General features: G+C 39.0%; 1 protein-coding gene across 1 annotated transcript in view; it reads right to left on the bottom strand.

The window, feature by feature from the left end:
- Nucleotides 1-19,294, bottom strand: part of RSU1 (Ras suppressor protein 1) — a 102,664-nt gene that overhangs the window by 48,072 nt on the left and 35,298 nt on the right. The window contains exon 8 of the mRNA XM_059474099.1: nucleotides 13,455-13,587. Coding sequence (XP_059330082.1) covers nucleotides 13,455-13,587 — 133 coding nt within the window. The remainder of the gene's footprint in view (nucleotides 1-13,454; nucleotides 13,588-19,294) is intronic.

Here is a 19,294-nt window from a genome sequence, read left to right as displayed (position 1 = left end):
GCTGAGGGGCTGATGTCACCAGCCCCTGAAGCATAAACCTGTTTCAGCTGGGCCACCTCTGCTGTGGCTGCACTGCTGCTTCTGGGCTAGTGCTGGCTGCCAGGCAGCGAGCTCAAGGGGTAATTCAGACTAGAGATGCCAAAATAAGTTTCCCACAATATCAGCCCCTGAAAACCCTTGCTTCATGGTCACATTAGAGCCAGCACCAGCTGGGGCACACAGGAGCCTGGCATCAGCAACAGTGGTGCCCAAGGACCCAGCCCTTCCCCTTTGGGCCTCAAAAGCATGGCTTAGTTATTTGGTGAACTGTCTTGATCCCTGAGGTGCTCAGTTCACTATAGGGACAACTTAAAGGGACTTTTTGTTCTCATGACTGCTTCACTCACAGATAAATATGTATATCTACATGCGTCTGTGTGTGTCTATGTACATACGTTATATATATATGTATATATATATATATATAAAAAGAAGAAGAAACATCCTGTACTAAAGGCAGCAATTGTGTCATGGTCATGAGTATTTTAATGAAAATGCAAGCAGAACATCTGACTCCAGCACTAAATGCAATACACAGGTGTCAAAAGCATGTAGTCTTGAATGATCTTTTACATGCCACTTTGTTCACCCTATTAAGATACTAGTTGCTTCTTTGATTTATCTGATAATAAATTTTTTATGACTAGTGAGTCTCATAAAAATTGCTCTGGTGCTGACTACTTTGATTAATAAGACCAAAGAATCTAAACTGTCAGAAATTCATGGGCAAGAGTAAATTACTGCCAAACATAGATTTAGATATTCCATAAAGTATAGACTAAAAAAGGTTGATTTGGTAATTTTATCTTGCATCAATTTGCTTGATATAATTTATATTCAGGATCAGCACCGTCATTCCTTGCATACTTTTTCTTTTTTAAAAGTCAACAATAGCGTAAATCTGAAGTTTTGAGAAATTAACAGGAGACAGAACATCCCAATACCCAAAACTCACATTTGGAATTTAGCTTGGAAATTAGATCCAGTTGAAAGGTGACTAAACCCCATGTTCTAAGAGCTGCAGCTTTTTTAAGCAAAATCCCTTTTACATTAAGAATCAAAACTGACACTTTTATTCATGCCTAAATTCTATACTGTGATCTTCCTTCCTTGGAGTCTTTGTAGGTAGCAGGTTCTTGCAACACACCTTTGAAGAGTTCTGGATCCCACTCTCTTACCTTGGATGATTCCCAAAACATTTGATGTGCAGAAAGTACCCCAGAATGTGAATACAGATCAAGCATATCCTCCTCCTACCAAGAGGAACCACACTTACAGCACTGGGTAGAGGATTTGCTTCATTTACTTCTGCATATATTTACCATCCTGCAACAGCAATTTGGTGCAAGATGTATTTTTATAGGATTGAAAACCTACCTGATCAAAGATTACTACAGATAACCAAAAGGATTTAGGGAATCACTGTTCCACAGTCGGTGAAACAAATGCTAAGTTTACATTCAGCACTGGAGACAGCTTTTTAAAACACGTGGCAAAACTATGAAGAGGGCTAATATTCCTGCATTAATTATTATTGCTTTTGTGGTGCCAGAGCAAGTGAAATGGTCAGTATACTATGTGATCCTATTTACTGTTTATGCTCCTGCACACTTCACTTTAGACTTCAACTTCTTTTTCCAACCAATTGTAACATAGAAGAAAAATTACAGGGTATTTTTTTCCTGGCATAATTGACACTGACTTTCAGTATATCAGATTTTTAGGATTCAATAATTAAAGTGGTGGGGTACAGAATACAAACAAAGACATCCAAAGCTGTAGTCAAAAAGTGTTGCCTACACAGCACCTAAATTTGACTACTCCCAGCTTTAACAGTAGGGCATTTCTTGTTTGGTCAGAGGAAAGCATTCAAATGCAGGGCAGAAATCCTGTGTCATATATAGCAGAAGTTCTTGCTTTTCAGCTTATACTTTTCAAAAAGAAGTTAATTTTAATGACAAGAATTTAAAATGAAATCTGATCATAACCATTTTCCACACTGTGTTTTAGGTGTACAGGGCTGTAAAAGTGCATATGAACAGGATGACAGTGATACCTGTTAAAATAAAACCATGGCTTTAAAAAAGTTTATCAGAGTTTGTATTACAAGTGGCTACAGCAAACTACACCAGAATAATTCCAACCTCAGCCTTCCACTAGATAAATGGTTGATAAAGGCAATCATAATATTAGGGACACTTCTCCATCTAGCTGATAGCCCTTACCAGAAGGGTAAAAAATTGCTAAAGATCACACAAAAACGTGAAATAATGTGAAACTGAAGGAAGAAACTGGAGTTCAGTAAAAACCAGCATGCAATAAAACAGATATGACTGCATAGAGAATAGAAATTGCAGACAGATCTGCTTGATTATAAAAGCGCCACTTTTAAATTTATTTCTCAAATAAAACCAGCAAATGTGTGCAGTAACTCTTCTTGTTTGGTTATAAAGAACCAATCTGAAGAAGAAAACAAGAAAGCAAATCAACTGAATTTTGAAGATTACAAAGGGTTAAGAGACCACTATTTACTGTTAGCTGCACCATTTTACCAGAAATACCTTATTAAGTGGAATTAGGCCTCAATTAGTATTGCTCTGTCTGCCAGTTCCAACCTATTCTTCACCCTCTTGCTGTCTCAAGGATTTCCTTTAAAATGCTCTATTCTTTTTTACCTACTGTAAAGTCCAAATTCTGCTCCCCGCAATATCCCCTCCAACATACAAAAAACCCCCAAAACAGAACAAAACAAAACCAAAGAAACTAAAACCAGAAACACGTACCAAAAAAAAAAAAAAAACCCAAAACACCAGAAAACCTAAACAAACAAAAAACAAACCCAAAATCAAAACAAACAAGATTAGGTGAGTTACCCTCAAAGGATATCAGCTTAATTTCTGAAGTGCATCTATTTTGAACATACTGCCTTTGGTTGGCAACAACGCCCCCCAGAAATGCTGAGAGAACCCCCTGAATCCATTGGAGATGATGGACTCACCATGCCCACAGCAGTCAGGGCAGCAGAACGCACTATTGGATACAAGGCCACACCAGAACTGTGGCAGTTCTGGTAAAGTCTAAAATCAGGCAAGAGATCATTACCTTTGGATACTACACACAGTGTCTTAAAATCCATCATGGATCATACAATAACCTTCACACTGAGATGTTGCTCTAAAACACACCTTCCCAGAAAGCATCCTGAGGCAACTGAAGCACAATAAAAGAAAAATGAATAGGTTACTTTCCCTGGAAGCTTGCCCTACCAAGTTGTACCTTGCTTTCCTTTCCTCATCTGCTTGACTTCTGCTCTCAAATAATCAAGGCGTCGGTATTTAAACACATTTTTAACATTCCTTTTAAAACTACTGATACCAGAATGAATTCAGCATCAGCCCCAGCTGATATCAGATTAGTGAGTATGGGAATAAGAACTTACTACTTGCCACATCAGCTGGGGCTGATGCTGAATTCAGCCAAACCTTTCAGATATAACACTGAACTGCGAGCTGATAGTGCACTTTGGCTATATCTTGTTAAATGTTTTTCAGGGTGGAATGCATTCTGGAAAGATGTATCCACTTGTTTTTATCTCCTCCTGTAATCCTAACCACACAATATACACATACACAGATAAACAATTCTTCATTAAGCTGCTTTAAAATACACTGTGTATAGGCACAGTTCATTAAATCACACAGGACAGCCCCTGCCTTCACTGCTATCTTCCACCAACTTCCAGGTCATCAAAAACAACTGTGTACTTCCTTCCAAATACCCAAAGAGAACATTTAATGACTCCAGGTCAGATCTCTGTGGGCCTCACCAGAAACATTCTCTTTGGTTATTGTCTCCCAAGACCTATGAGGGTGTTGATAATTCTTCTTAATGTTTTATTGAAATTATGCAGTGCTCATTTTCTAGTGACAATGTTGTGCAGCTGTACAAGCTAAATGCCTCATAAAATTCTATGGTTAGAGAGTTGCCTTGACCAACCAAACATACAATATTTATAATATTTAATATTTCTTTAGGAAAAAATTCTGAAAATCATAGTTGTACTTTGAACAGCATTAATGACATTCATATTACAGTCACTTTATTTGTATAATCACTAGTAGAATCCCATGCCTCCTTCTCACTATTTAACCCAAAATTAATTTCAGAGTAAACTTTAGTCCATAATAACCCAATTGGTCTATTCACCTTCCTTGATGCTGGAAAGATACTAGTACTTCTGTCACTTTTTGGGTCTTTTGTTGACACAGTAATTTAATTAAGACACAACTTGGGTGAGTCCAGACTCTGTCAGTCAAGTCTTCTAAATCTTCTGGGTGCATGCCCAGAGGTTTGGATGTTTAAAACCATTTCTCACAACAAAATGCTGGTCAGGCTTCTACTTGAGGGACTGAGAAAAAACTCATCTTCCCTAAATTATCACCCAGTTTGCACTGAACAGAAAAATAACAGAACATGACTTTCCTTCCCTTGTCATTAATAATCTATCACAGTTCAGGAAAGGGCCCATTTAGTTTCCCAGATTTATCATAATCAGATAGTTATAAGTAGTCTCTCCAATGGGTAAGAGACAGATGCCACTTTGGATGGGGCCTCTTTCCCACTGCAGAAACTTGTTTCAATCTCCTCTATCATTTTTCCTGCCCAAGGTGCCACTTGCCTGCAGCTGCACATCTTACTTTGCTTGCCTGCTTATATCCCAAGGTTCTAGGGGGTCTAAGAAGCTGTTCTCTACGCCAGGTCCTTGATTCTGCTGCTTTCCAGTTTCTTTTGTACACGTCTACTTATTACTCAATTTGGATTTATCATAATTACCACTAATTTTTAACTCAGCTAGTGATCTTGCCTTGCCCTATAGTTTGATGCAACTTTGTATTGTTTCCCTACTCAAACCATGTATCCTTCTTGTGTTTCCCTAGCTTTGGTTTCAGCTTCTGCACTTAACTCACTTCATTCCAATTTCACTTCTAACACAGCTCCAGATGTCTGCCCCAGTGACATAAACTCTAGGTTATCATCCTTGACATGGCAAATGGATTACTGCATAATATTCTAAACTTTTATATGAAGTTCATATCAAAGGGAACAGCAGAATCAGTAGTTACACCAATATTTATATGTGCAGTATCTATATCTGTCAGGTACATCAATGATAGCTTTGGTTTTATTACATATCCATCTTAGCAATATATAAACAAAAACATACAGACATAATGTTTTTATTGTTTATCTTTCGACATGGGTTCCAGTTAGCTCTTCTTTAGGGAAGAGTTACAGATTTGCATGTAAATGTTGTCTAAAGATGTCAGGACTCTGAGTCATCTATTTTCGCTGTTGAAAATAATGTACTAATATATTTATCAATTTTTAAAATACAGCCAATAAATACAACATGTGGTTGGGATACAAATCAGCATTTTCATATAAAATATACAGTACCATGTCTTCAATACAATAGAACCAAACATAGATGACATTTTTATATTTCCCCACATCAGGGTGAGAATAGATTTTTATTGGAAAATTTAAATTTTTTTACTGGTACGTGATCAAAATATGTGAATCAGGACTATTAATACTTGTTTACTTTTGAGCTGTGATGGATCTTGCTTCTTGCCATCCTTTTAGAGAAGCTCAATTTGTCATGAGCTCATCTTCACAGGAGATGTGGCATCTCAGAAATTCCCACCCAACATAGATCATTGAGGTCATCTTTCTTCCACTACCTTTACCCAGTCTTTGAAACCATGCTCAAATAAATGAGGTCACAGCTACCACTGGCACAGACGTTACATCCATGTCAGGGGTCAAACGGTAAAGATACCAGGCTAAAAAGGCACTGAAATATTTGTGAGCTCCAGTAATGGAATGTTGGACACACAACACCACCTTAATTTTTGTACAGGCCCAGGACAATCAGAGTGCAAATGAGGAGGGAAAAGAGATGCTCACTAATGGTGCCTGCTGTCAGTATATGAACATGAGCAATCCCTCCAGGAACAGTGAGAATACTGGTTCTAGAAGTATTTGTAGAGCTGCATCTAAGAGAAAACTAATGCATGAAATCTTCTGTTCCACTGCCCTGGCTTTGTCTGGGGCACAGTTAATTTTCTCCCTAGTACCTGCTACAGTGCAGTGTTTTGGATGCAGGATGAGAATAATGTTGGTAACACACTGATGTTTTGGTTGTTGCTGAGTAGTGCTTGCACTGAGCCAAGGACTTTTCAGTGTCTCATGCTCTGAACGTGAGGAGATGCACAAGAATCTGGGGAAGGGAAGGGGAACACCTCTGGGACAGCTCACCAAACTGGCCACAGGGATATTCCACATCACAGAATATCCATACCCAGTGCAGAAACTGGGAGGAGTTGGTCAAAAGAGACTGAATGCTGCTCAGGGATGGGCTTAGCTTTGGTCAGTGGGTAGTGAGCAATTGTATTGTGCAACAATTGCTGGGGTTTATTCTTCTATTTTTTTCATTACTATTATTATTATATTTCAATGTCAGTAGTATTTTTGTATGTATTTTGTTTCAATTATTGAATTGCTCTCATCTCAACTCAAGCTTTTTCCTTTCTTGATTCTCCTCTCCATCCCATGGGGTGCATGGGAAGGAGTGAACAGCCATGTGCTTCTGAATTGCTGTCTGGGGTTTTAACCACTGCATCCACAAACTACCAAAGAATACTAGATACAAAATCAAAGAAAAATAAAGAAGGTAAATGGCATTTATTATGGCCTGTCTTTCTTAGCAAGCCAGGGTAGACTCACTATCCAAGTGAGTCTATCCAGAACTATCCAAGTTCTTCAGATGTTTACTGACCTCTGTGGATCACACAAACAGCTGAGGCATCCGACAGAGCTCTGCTGAATTGGATCTACAGATGTTTCAATCAACTGGTCTGTGTTCTTCTATATGATCCTTATTCCCCCAAGAAGTACAGAATACAAACCATTTGATATTACACCTGAAATTAACTGCACCCAATTCTTTTTGCTACCATCACAAGATTAGACAATGACTGGGTAATTTAATTTTACTTAAGAGATAGCCAAAGAAAAGCATTCTCTCTAGGTATCTCTACAGCCTAAGTGCAAAAACAAGTCAGTAAGACTTTCATAACCTCAAATGATTTTTTCCTTATATATAACTTATAACAATTATAAGTTATATATAATGAATATATAACTTAGAATTGTTATAACAGTTCTTAGGCTATGAAAAATTGTCAGTAATTATAAACTACTGTACAAAACTGCCATATATGTTTACTTAAACAGGTTATTAAATGGAGGAATATGCATAATTATTCTTCATAGTAACATAAGAAAGAGCTTTGCCTCCTTTAATTTAATATCAGTGGCACTCTGCAGTTATCTGAATATATATGTGGGTGTCATCAGAATTTTTCACTCAACTATGAGGAAATGTGAATGCAAGCTCTGCCTACATCACATGCTGTCCTCTGCCACAAGTAATCACATCATTTACTCCTGCCCAACTGATTGGGGCTCACTGAAACAAGATTTTGGCCTTCATTTCTTCTGTTGCACGACTATTTCTATCAGAAGCTTATTTATTACCTTGCTCCCTTAATAATTAGAGGGCTCCCATCAAACATACTCCTGACCAGCTTATTATTATTTGTTCCTATGTCCACCATTTTTTATGCCTTAAATGAAATTTCTTCTTCCTCCTCTCCCCTCCAATGACAGCCATAAGCTCTGTTATCAGGCTTGACTTTGCTAAATAAATATCTGTTCATTTCACTATCCTATTATATTTTCACACTTTGTCTGTACCTGCCTGAATTCACCTTTTATGAACATGATGACCACAACTGCAAAATATTTCCTTTTCTGTACTGGAAAATTTCCACTCTTTTAGCCAAGCTCTGGGGACTGTGCTTATCTTTCTCTCCTCCTCACTCCAGCATATCACACTGGTGGCTCGCCTGCAACTAATACAGCCAAGCCTTCCTCTTTGTTTGCTAATTCTTACTGAGTGGTATGCTGATTCTTTTTTATGCTGCTAGCTTTGCACCATCAGCAAACACAGTTTAAATACTCCTGCTTTTTGTGCCAGCATAAAAAAATCAGATTCTTGAAGGTCCTAGGCCGTGCTGCACAAGTAACACCATTTCAGGACTATCTCCCTTCATATCAGTTCAACTTGATGATGCCTCCCTATCACCTGCTGCCAATTCCCACTTTCCCAACATGCTTCCCAAGAACCAACATATGGATTCTTCACTTGTTTGACCTCTTTTCGACTCCTTAATAGGTGGTTTTACTGATTATCATCTTTACATTATTGGACAGCACCAACCACGCAGCTGGCTTAACTTAACTTATACAAGCTTAACAACTGTAAGATCACCAGTTATGTCAAGATACTATTTGTACTTTAGTGCACTACTCTGAGTATCTTGCCAGGCTCCTTGAGTTGTTAAAAATAAATCCTGAAATACTCTTCATTAACGTAATCCAGAAGAGGAATCTGCTCCTTCACGACCTGTGTCTCCTGCCCTGGAAGCAGCTACTGCATAATAGTGGGGCTCAGTACAACAACTCATTCCCAAGAAGCTGAGGAGATTGTCTCTACACAGAGGGCTGAATCAAGAGTGGATTTTTCCACACTGTCACTGTTGATGAAATGGGGTTTTCAATTACAATGCCCAGCACAGAGCAAGCTGCCCAGGGAAGCCTATGTTCCAAGGCTGTCCAGCAATGTATGCTCAGCACTACATTTGTCAAACCATTTCCTCCACTAAGAGTTCATGTGTCAGTCTTGAAAATGGCTTGCTCTTCTATCACCTTTCCTGATGGAAATATGAAAAGTGCAACTTGCTTCCTTTCACAAAACATCTTGTTGAGCCTCTTGACTCCAAACTGACTGCCTTGTGGGGAAAACCTGCTTTCTAGAGACTTAAAAATGGTGTGACTGTTCTATTGTAATTCTGCCTCACTGGAATATGGAAATCATACAGGGAAACAACAATTATTAAAATCATGAAGTGTTAAAAGAGGATTGCTGGGTTTAAGGGCAATGCATTTAAAAAATGCACTCAGAACCCAGCAATTTCTTTTATTTTAGCTGGGATTAGACTATCAGCTCTTGATGTCTGCAACAGATTCTGCTGTGATAAAATCAAAATTACTGTTCTTTCTGTTACAAACATGTAAAGAATACATTCCACATGAAGATGGATCAAGAGCACATGAATAATTCCAGAAATGTACCCAAAAAGCAGCTTTCTGGACAAACATTGCTGTAAATGCCAGCAACCAAACCCACCCACTGGTACCAATTGTACATCTCAGTTTTGTCTCATCTTAAATCAATAATTATCCTATATAAATCCTAAGGAACATCCTAAGGAACTAGAATTTTATTCTTCATAGGAGCTTAATTCATTGTTTTCTTTCAAACATTAAAGTCTGTCTGCACTTATCTAAGTACATTGTGACCACTAAATCACACAATACATCATCTCTTTGTCAGTATCCTAGACAGAGAAGATCCTCTGAGAATATGCTTACAACATAAAGGTCACTCTGAAAGTTGACTAAAGGCATGAATAAAAAATAAAACATTTAGTTAAGCCCTTTGAGGAGACAAGGTTGCCATTATCCCTCACTGTTTAAGGAAGCTCTTCAACTGCTTTCAACACTATCATAACATCACACGGCGAGTTTAATGGCAGCTCCTGAGTATATACAGAATCAAAGCCAAAATTCAGCTTACTAAAGTTTTAGAAAGTTACACAGCAGAGAGAGATTAAGAATCATTACACACTTGGCAAACTGACCTATTTCCAAATGATGCTGTCACCAGATGAAATGTGCAGTGGGTGTATTTTAGCCAACAAAAGCTAGCAAAGTGCCAAGAGCTGCTGAATTTCCTGTTAAGAATTAAGAGCCCCTCCACACACATTTTCCAGCACAATATATGGCCCATCTTTTTGTCAGCACAAGTCTTCCTTGAAAAATTAGGGTTGGAAAAAAATCACCGGGCACCATTTCTCATGAAAGGTAAGGAAATTAAAGGAAATGAAAGAAGCTACAAAGTAAGATGAGCAGATCTGAGGGTCTCAATGGTTAACATTCTTCTGAAGTAAAGTGCAATTCCAGTTTTATACTTGGTGAATGAATACCATGTAAAACAGGAGTGTGGAAATGTAAAAGTATGCAAGACAAATGACATTTTATCTTTAGACATAATCATCCCTCATGGGTGTCATCCCTACTTATCAATTAATCACTAAAGCATGAATATCCCAAGACAAGGCTAAAAATGGGATGTAATTTTTCACTAAATATGCTTGAAACAGCCAGTACATTTCACAAAGGAAAAGAAGAGGTTTGTGATCTACTTGGTAGCTGCTTCCCAAGTTCAGCCTCACAGAATGTGGATGGAGATCCCTGACACTGACTGCAGTGATGGCTTGTGCCAGTCATCAGCAGAAACCTCAAGGTTTATTTACATGACTGCAAGTGAGTGCACTGCCAGGACTTAATGAGTTACTGATTTCTGGCTAAGTTAAGAGCAACTGAGCAAAGTTCTAGCCACTGCAAACATAAAATAAAAGTTATTAGCATAACCCCCTTAGTGAAAATGCAACCTGGTGAACCTCTGAAACCTGGCACTTGAGACCGTATGAGCAAGCCTACCCTCACTGTCTTAGCTAGCCTAGACAATGTGAAACTTATGAAAAAAGGAAAGTCAGTATTTCCAATCAGCTAGCAAAAACAATGGGCACAGGGAAACAAATCTCTCTCTCTGGAGTTCAAAATTCATCTGCCACACAGATGCACAGTTCTGGTTTATGAGAGCCTACATCTTCCAGTACCTGAAAGCAAACTTACTGGTCTGATGGTCAGCTGCTGATCTATGTTCTATCTTCTCAGTGTGGCAAGTGAGGTTAGCTAAGCAGCAACCTTTCCAATCATTCAATTAATGAAAAGCCTACTGCTTTGCCTCACAATAAGTTTATCTGTCTTGATCTATCAAATGTTGGAAGATTTTTTTACTTTGGCAGAATGAGCAATAAAACACATGAAAACTCAAGAACTTGACTTTTCTTATTTAGATACCCACAAGGGAAAATACAAAGTTCACATATCAACCTTGTGTTTTGCTTAATAGGAAAAAGACACACTACCTGTTCAAGGGCTCTGAAAGAAAAAGACAGTTGAAGAAGCTGTATGGTCATTAGTAGGAAAAGATCAAAATTCTACCACAAAACCAGTTAAATTTCTTCTGAGTGTAGAGCCTATCTGCTTTTGTGCACAACAGTGTTACCAGACCTGTTACCTAGACCATGCCACTGCCTTTGAGTGTTAACTCCTAAACCAAATGAAATCAGAGGAATGTCTTTAGGACATGGCATCCCAGTAATTCTCAATCACATATTTAGAGGAAACTGGAAATAGAAAGGACAATCTTTTCTCAGGAGAGAAATCCATGAACTCTCTTTTTGGCAGGGCAAACAAGGAAAATCAAGACTCAAAAAAAGTTACTACTGGTTTTCTAAGAAATCATACTGATACTTTTTATTTATAATTTTAATATAAAATGGTCATATGCTGAAAATCTAAAATTGACACATAATTATCTCCATGCATTTGGTTTCTGTCACTAAACTTTAAAAATTATGGCACATTATTGAAATAAATTTCTAAGATCAAAGCAGAAATCATGAATAAGACACAGAAAGATTATTTGATTTTGATTTTTCTCCCTATGAATGATTAGAGTCTGATTCTGCTTATACCAATAATTATACAGGTTTCAATTATTTACTGAGGACAGCATAAAAATTGGCCCATTAGCCAATAAGACACTGCTACACCTAGCAAACAGTAAGACAACAAACCCAATATGGCTAACTTAGAACAAAGAACAACAGCTGAGGAAACTGATGAAATACAGAACCTTCTTGTCAATTTTGATTACACCAGGAAAGTTGCCAGGGCAGTTTAATATACCCAGAGTTAGACGTTTTAATTTTTTTAGAAATAATTACAGATACATAATAACAGCTTCCCCCCCATCCCCCTCCCCAGCAACCAAATATGAGTCAAATTCTCGAAACTGCACTTAAAATTTTGCTGTCTTCACGATGCCCAGAGTGGTCCCTGAGAGAAGTGCATGAGGGTCCCTAAACCACACTGCTCAGCAAAGAGAAATATAAAACTGACAATACAAAACAAAATTATCAAGCATGATCAAGGAGCTGAGATGCAGGTACACAGTGAACAGTGGGGAGGCATGGTCCAAGGAGACAGGCAGCTGCTTCCCTACACCATGTCTGTAGTACAGAGTACTACTGCAAGAAGGGTGTTGCAGCCTACTTAAATCTATGAATAAATCTGTCTTGAGAACACGAATCACAGCATAAATATCAGCACCCTTCTGAGACACGCAATTCTTGCAACCACTCTTCCATCTGTGATTCTTTTCATTTAAAATTCTGTAAATGAAGAGCAATAGCCTACAAAAGCCATTGTTGGGTCATTTAGTTCCTACAGAAATTTGCATCTCAGTTATTTAATTGGAATCCCACAACTGTCACTTGTGAATACCCTTCTCTGGTAATTTTGTTCAGACGGCAACCATATAAAAGATTGTCAGAAATGCTTCTGAATTATTAAAATACAGTTTTTAAATAAAGGCAAAATGCAAAAATTAACTTTCCAATCCAGGTTGTACTACCCACTGCTCTTAGGGAGACAGCATCAAGTCAGTTGCTAGACATTGAAAAATAACTTCCCATCTGAAGAATAACATGGAGATCTTTACTGAAACAAATATTACAATTTAGTGAATAATTAAAGACATTATTTTCTAAACTAATGGTCTGCATTTGTACATGGAATCTTGCATTAAAATGAAGAAGCCCAGCACACACATTTACACCGTTGAAGAAAACACTAGTACCTGTACTTGAATTACTAAGATTGTAGACTTTCACAAATTAGTCCAGATCAAACCATGATCAAAGTCTGGATATCTCTCATATCTCTGCATTCAAAAGCATTTACAAATATCTATTTCAATCTATAAAGCCATACTGAACATACTTAAAATTAGTACTTATCAAAAGGCTTGTAACACTTGTTCTTTCACATCTCTCATGTTACATAACAGCTCTTAGAAATAAACTAAAAATGCGGGACAGTATCAAACAGTCTTTGTGCTTTCCTAACTTGTCTACATGACAGTTACCTTCTTCTTGGCAAAATTCCTTAATATAAATGTACAGGCTTGCATATTTGTCCTGAATACCAAGTTACTGCATGTATTATGAAAGATGTGTGCAGCTTGTAACACCTTGCCCAACACACTACAGGGAAATAAATAACCCAGCTACAATATATAATGTAATACTTACTATTTATATGTTTCTGAACGAATGTATTCAAAAACATGAGATACTCCCAGCTGGAACTGATCAGCAATAGGAGTTACCCAGGGATTGTTCTCTGCTTTGAAGACTTGTTTTTGACCAGTCAAATCCAAATTACCTGAAACAGATTAAACAAAACATCAGATGAAAAATATTTGAAACATGAAAAACTTGAAAGAAATACCTTACTGTGAATGTAAAAACTTTTTATTCGTTTCAGAGAGTGCAACTATAATAACAGCAAATATTTCAGTCTCAGCAAGGAGAAATAGAAGGACACAGTAGTTCCTATCATGATGGATGCAGTTCCACTCTACTTGTTTCAGTGCTGCTATGCACTGCAAAGCAGGGTTGAACTCTGCCCACTTATTTATTAAATTACTTTTAACTGTGACTTGATAATGCATCTGTTCACTATCTCCACTATGACCTGCAGGAATGAAAGGAGAATGATTCTCTGGTAGAAGTCTGCTCTGCTGAAGCTTAGCATTGCACAGCATTCCTCAATCCCTGCTCCAGGGGCTTTTTGCATTCCCAGTGCCCAGAACATTGTCTACACCAAGATCCCACTCTGATCTGTGGTTAGAGTGACACACACTCACAACAGCACAGACAATGCCATTCTTGTAACATGGCAGTTTTACTGATTCTTGACAGAAGATGTAAGAGATCTGCCATGGGCTTGCTCAGGGCTTTTTTGTTCATTTTGTAAAAGTTTACCACTTGAGCCCAAAAATAGCACGTGCTCCACTCAATCCTCTCATGAGTATGGATACAAAGTGCTCAATTCCAGGATAGCCTAGCCACTGAAATATTTCCTTGTGTTCTTCAAATTAAGAAATCTGTAGTGTATTTTCAATTTTTTTTGGCGAATTTTACAACGAAGAGAGGCCTACCACTCCCCCATAAATCAACAAGAACTAAACCAAAAATAATCTTTAACTAAGGGGAACAAAACAAAAAATATTTACAGAGTTTTGAAGACTGACTGAGCCAGGCTGTTGGTGGAATCTGAAATCAATCTGACACCACAGCTTTCCAAAATGAAAGGGTGTGTGCAAGTGCAGGCAAGGGGAGCTGCTTCAAGCCCTGTGCTCACTGCTCACTTTGGCTACACATTCTGCGTGACAGCTAATCCTTGGTGTATTCCGCTCTGTAAAAGGGGTTAACACAATTAAAGACAGGCCATTAAACGGTGTGAAAAGATGCCAAGCATCTCATACCAGCCTATGAGGGAGTCAGGAGTCACTGTTACCTTAACAAGCTCATCTGCCAGCTGTCTGCGGCAGGAGCATCCCCCACAGCCGTCAGTCAGGCACTGGCGGCAGCGCCCGCCGCACGCTTCAGTGCGCCTCTCTGCTTTATTAGGGGACTCAGCAGCCCTGCTCTAACAGGGATCAGGAAAAAGGATTAAGTGCTGTGACAAAGAGGACCTAATAAGCTAGAAAGCAGTGTGTCTAAATCTGTGCTGGCTGAAGGCGCAGGCTGGTGCTCTCAGCATCCAGATCTCACGCAGAGGTTGCTGGGGAAGCCGGCCAGAGCAGCAATTAGCCCCAGCCCTCTGACCAGGGCTGCTGGGAATGTTATGCTTCACTCAGGGGCTTGCTTTGCAATTGCAAATTGGATTTCCCATTTTATTACCTCCAAAAAATCCTGTATGCTGCTCTCCAAAACCATCAACACTGCAAGCACTCTGGAGGTGGGGCATCAAATTAAAATGATCAATCTGTGTATACTATAAAAAAACCAGTTAAATTTGGGGAGGCAAGATTGGCCCCATCACAGGTCAAGTTCAATGCTGCTTAAAGGAATAAGTCACATGTGCGCAAAAATCTCAATCTGGGGTCTCAGCTAAATCCTCTTGTCCCAAGCTGTGTCAGAAATTTACCATCAAGAGAAGGCTGCTGCATGTTTCCATTCCTACAGTACAGTGTGCCCACTTCCATTTCAAATACCACATGGCCCATCTAAACATAATTAATTGTAATAATTACTACTCTACTACAGCCAAAGGAATCTTACAGCAAAACCAAGATTGCTCAAGCAGAATAACCTGTAAGCCCCCATGCCAATGTAATAGCTTTATTTTCCTCTGTCTCCTCTTTTTTCCTAAAACACACTGGAGGGAGGTACCAATATTTCTTTTCACCTTCAGAGGGAAGCAGAGGCCCTAATTAATCTAATTACAGAGGAAACTGGGGCGCACAAAAATTGAGCATCCGCACCAAAATCCAGCCCTTCCTGCCCAGGACGTCCTTCTGGGAGCCTTGCCAGCAGCAGCTGGCCTGGCAGCCCATCCCACCGGCCACCTAGAGCTGCAGTGAGAGCCTAGGGACTTGAAGTGAAGAATTTAATCAAGTGTGGTAGTGAGAAAGGGAACAACTTGTCTGTCCTCATAGCAAGCACCAGGTTCTCCGCAGGTGAGCGAAGGAGGGCTGCCCTACAGACGACAGGAAGGACAGGGCAACCAGGGCTCTAAAAACCTGACTGTTGGACACCAAAATTTCCATCTGGAAATGAAGGATGGAAAGAGGCAGAAAAATAAGCAGGATAAGAAGTTACAGGGAGAGTGCCCCACCTCAGCAGAACTAAGTAGGAAATGGAGTCTAACCCTCCTGATGCAAGGCAAGCCATTTGAGCACAAAGAAGCCACACAATTAAAAAATGAGACAAGAGAGGAACGTGTCTCTCCTGCATCACCATACAGTGCTTGGAGCCATATCCTAGGGTCCTTTCTGTGCTTACAGCTAATAAATCCATGAATCAAGGGCATACATACCTAACTCTACACTGGCTGCAGGATAGCCAGGAGTCCCAAGCACAAGGCCAAAGTCTCAGTAACATCTCAGGAACAGTATGTGCTGGGGCAGCCAAACACTCAGGAGCACTGCAGGGACCCTCCTGCTGCAGTGCACAAGACAAATCCAGCAGTGTGGAAGAGACCATCACACTTGCCTGAAGCCATGGCTCTGGCACCAGGCTCCCCACAGGAGTGCCCAGCAACTGCTCACCTCACACGTGTCCTTGTCCCCCAACTTCAAAAGCCTCCTCACCTAGGAGATTTTTTTATGGCAACACCATGTTAGCAAATGCTGTTATTCTACCCCTGCAGCCTATTCACCCCCTACTAGAGCCAGGAAAAAAGCCATGGCAGATGTGCCTTCATGCATGTTGTCTAACAGCAACATCAGCAGAACACTGTACCCAGGGCTCTCAGAAATTTATATGCTGTTCTGCTACACAGATCACATCAAATCCCTCAGATACTTTTAGAAGGCAAAATACAGAATTACCTCTAGTAACACCCCAGCACTGAAGATTCAATCACAAAATATATTGGGATAGGAGACTGCATTGGTCATTGCTGTTTTGTTCTACATCCACATCTACCTATTAAAAATATTTATCATTTCTGTAATTTGGCATAATCGTTTCACTAAAATTGTATTTCTTCATTATGGGTTTAATGTTCTTGCTATTTTGTCATACTGAAAGAGATCAGCTCCACTGAAAGGCATCACAATCATATGCCTCTGGTAAGCAAGGAGGAACAGGCCACCTTCAAGGCTAGTCAGCACAGTCCCTTTCCTAGGGCACAGAAATGTTATATTTAAATTATTTCTGAGTGCTTATAAAATTATTCTAATAAATCATCAAAACTATACATCCCAGAACCCAGGTTTAACATGCTTAAAGAGTAAGTACCAACAGGTACCTTCTTTACTCTATCTTGAGTAAATATAGATTTCCAAGTAGGAAGACTGCTAAGTAGACACTGCTGCTACCAGTAAGTGGACACTGAAAAGAGAACAGAATCTGGAAAAGGGAAGGGCAGAGATCTAACAGCTGACTGCTGTGGATGACCTGCACAGAATGACCAAAAGCCTTTTAAGAGAAGCCATCTGTGTCATCTTAGAAATGCCTGATCTTGGCATTTTTATTTTTGTCCTAGTATTCATTGTATCTAAAGATGATCTTGAACCTTTAATTTTGATTGGATCCTTGTGATTTAACTTCTTTGTTTACCCCATCTCAAAACTAAATTCCTCCTAATGCCCAACTACTCAGCTGTGCAGACATAAAACTATCTATTGCCCAAATCTCTTGTTAGCTACCACCTGGGAGCTGTAGTAAATAATCTACACCAAAACCCTTGAGAATTCGAGTGCAAAATCAAAGTGTGCATATTTTTATTTTTGACACGTTTTAACTTAGGTCATCCATTAACAAAAAGTACCATTCTTTACTTCCTAAACTCAGAGCATCTACAGTAATGGGTGGGCAGAAGGGTCACCTCATATGACAGTGGGCACACCTCATCCTGAGAGATATTTAAAGGATAAGAAGGCACCTACACTTTCCTGTCTTAATGGATCTATCCTGCACTTGAGCTAAAACATTATCATTAATGTTTCTTATTTTCCTGCAGTTCTGTGGAAATAAAAAGTGGTTTGTGAGAACATTTATGTTTTGCTCAAATGCCTCCAACAGTCAGAAAAGAGCTTAGAATAGAAAATCAAATGCTGCCTCCCACAGTGGTGTTTGCAGAGAGTGTTAGAGCCAGTAATAATACTAACCATCACTTTGGCCCAGGGTGCCTTCAGACCTCCCAGGCTACTGCTGTCCATTAGACCTAGCCTGCAAGCACCCCTGACATATACAGGTACAGGCCCCCCATCCTCTCGTGATGGATGATTACAAAGCATGCAATATTTACCCAATGCCTGTATATTGGAGGTACAGTAAGGTATGACTAGTGTAGATAGGTATTACTTCAATACACACAAAAAGAAACAGAATGAACACACACATGGCTTGTCCTTTTCACTTGAATGCCCCCTGGTAACACTTTAAATACTTCCAAAAATTAAAAGGTGAAATTAAGTAATTAAACAACTCTGACATTTGAGAACTGAACACTGGCATTCAGCATAAGAAACATGACCCTAGCTGTAAAATGCCAGATCAACACTTCTTTGGAATGGTTTAAATTCATCCCCAGTGGAGCTTCATTAAAATAAATGGATATAATTTTTAGCTTGTATACTGTTGAGTTTCATATCTGTACCCTGTTGATACTCTAACTCCCCTCCCAGCCTAGACTCTTCACTGACCTCAAGGAGAGTCCTCAAGCTGTGACACATCCCTTTTAGCAATTCCTCTTAAGACTGCAATTCAAACGTTCTTTCCCTTTACAATGCAAAGGTCTTACACTGTCGTACATATAACAGGAGGAACAAAATTAGTTTTAGTAATTTATTTAGATATAAATACCTTTGAATCCTGTTTTATTAAATGCTAAGTAAGGGATCAATCCACTGCACTAAATTTAAACTTAGGCTGTATGTAAAAATATGTCCATCCTGGCTTGTTTTAGATTTGCTTTACACTACAGGGCTTATAATTTTTATTACTTTTGTGGCATTTGCTTTGTCTCAACAGAGAGAGAGATTGTTTAAAGTGTGGGGGTAGAAGAAATAGAATGACTATTATGTCATGAAAAGGATACCAAAGCAATTAATTGTGAATGATGTTTTAATACCTACGTAAAAAAATTTGAAAAGATATAGTCATTTCTATGCCACAAAGTATCATCAAAAGACAATGATTTTTACCCCAATCTTAAGCACATGTAAGGCTGTGCACCAGCAACTCATACCATTCTTATAAACAGGTAAGATAATTTCTGCTTTGAAGACAGCACTTTTGAAGGATTAATAACAGAAGCCAGTAGATTTGAACAGTATTTATAAAGGAGCAGTGAGACAACAAAGAGCAAAGTCTTCTTGTGCCTAAGTGCAGCGTGACTCAATTCTTTGGAACTG

Source organism: Ammospiza nelsoni, chromosome 1 (assembly GCF_027579445.1).
Source record: "Ammospiza nelsoni isolate bAmmNel1 chromosome 1, bAmmNel1.pri, whole genome shotgun sequence".
NCBI lineage: Eukaryota > Metazoa > Chordata > Aves > Passeriformes > Passerellidae > Ammospiza > Ammospiza nelsoni.
Note: the sequence above shows the minus strand (reverse complement) of the source record. Positions and strands in the feature narration are given on the sequence as shown.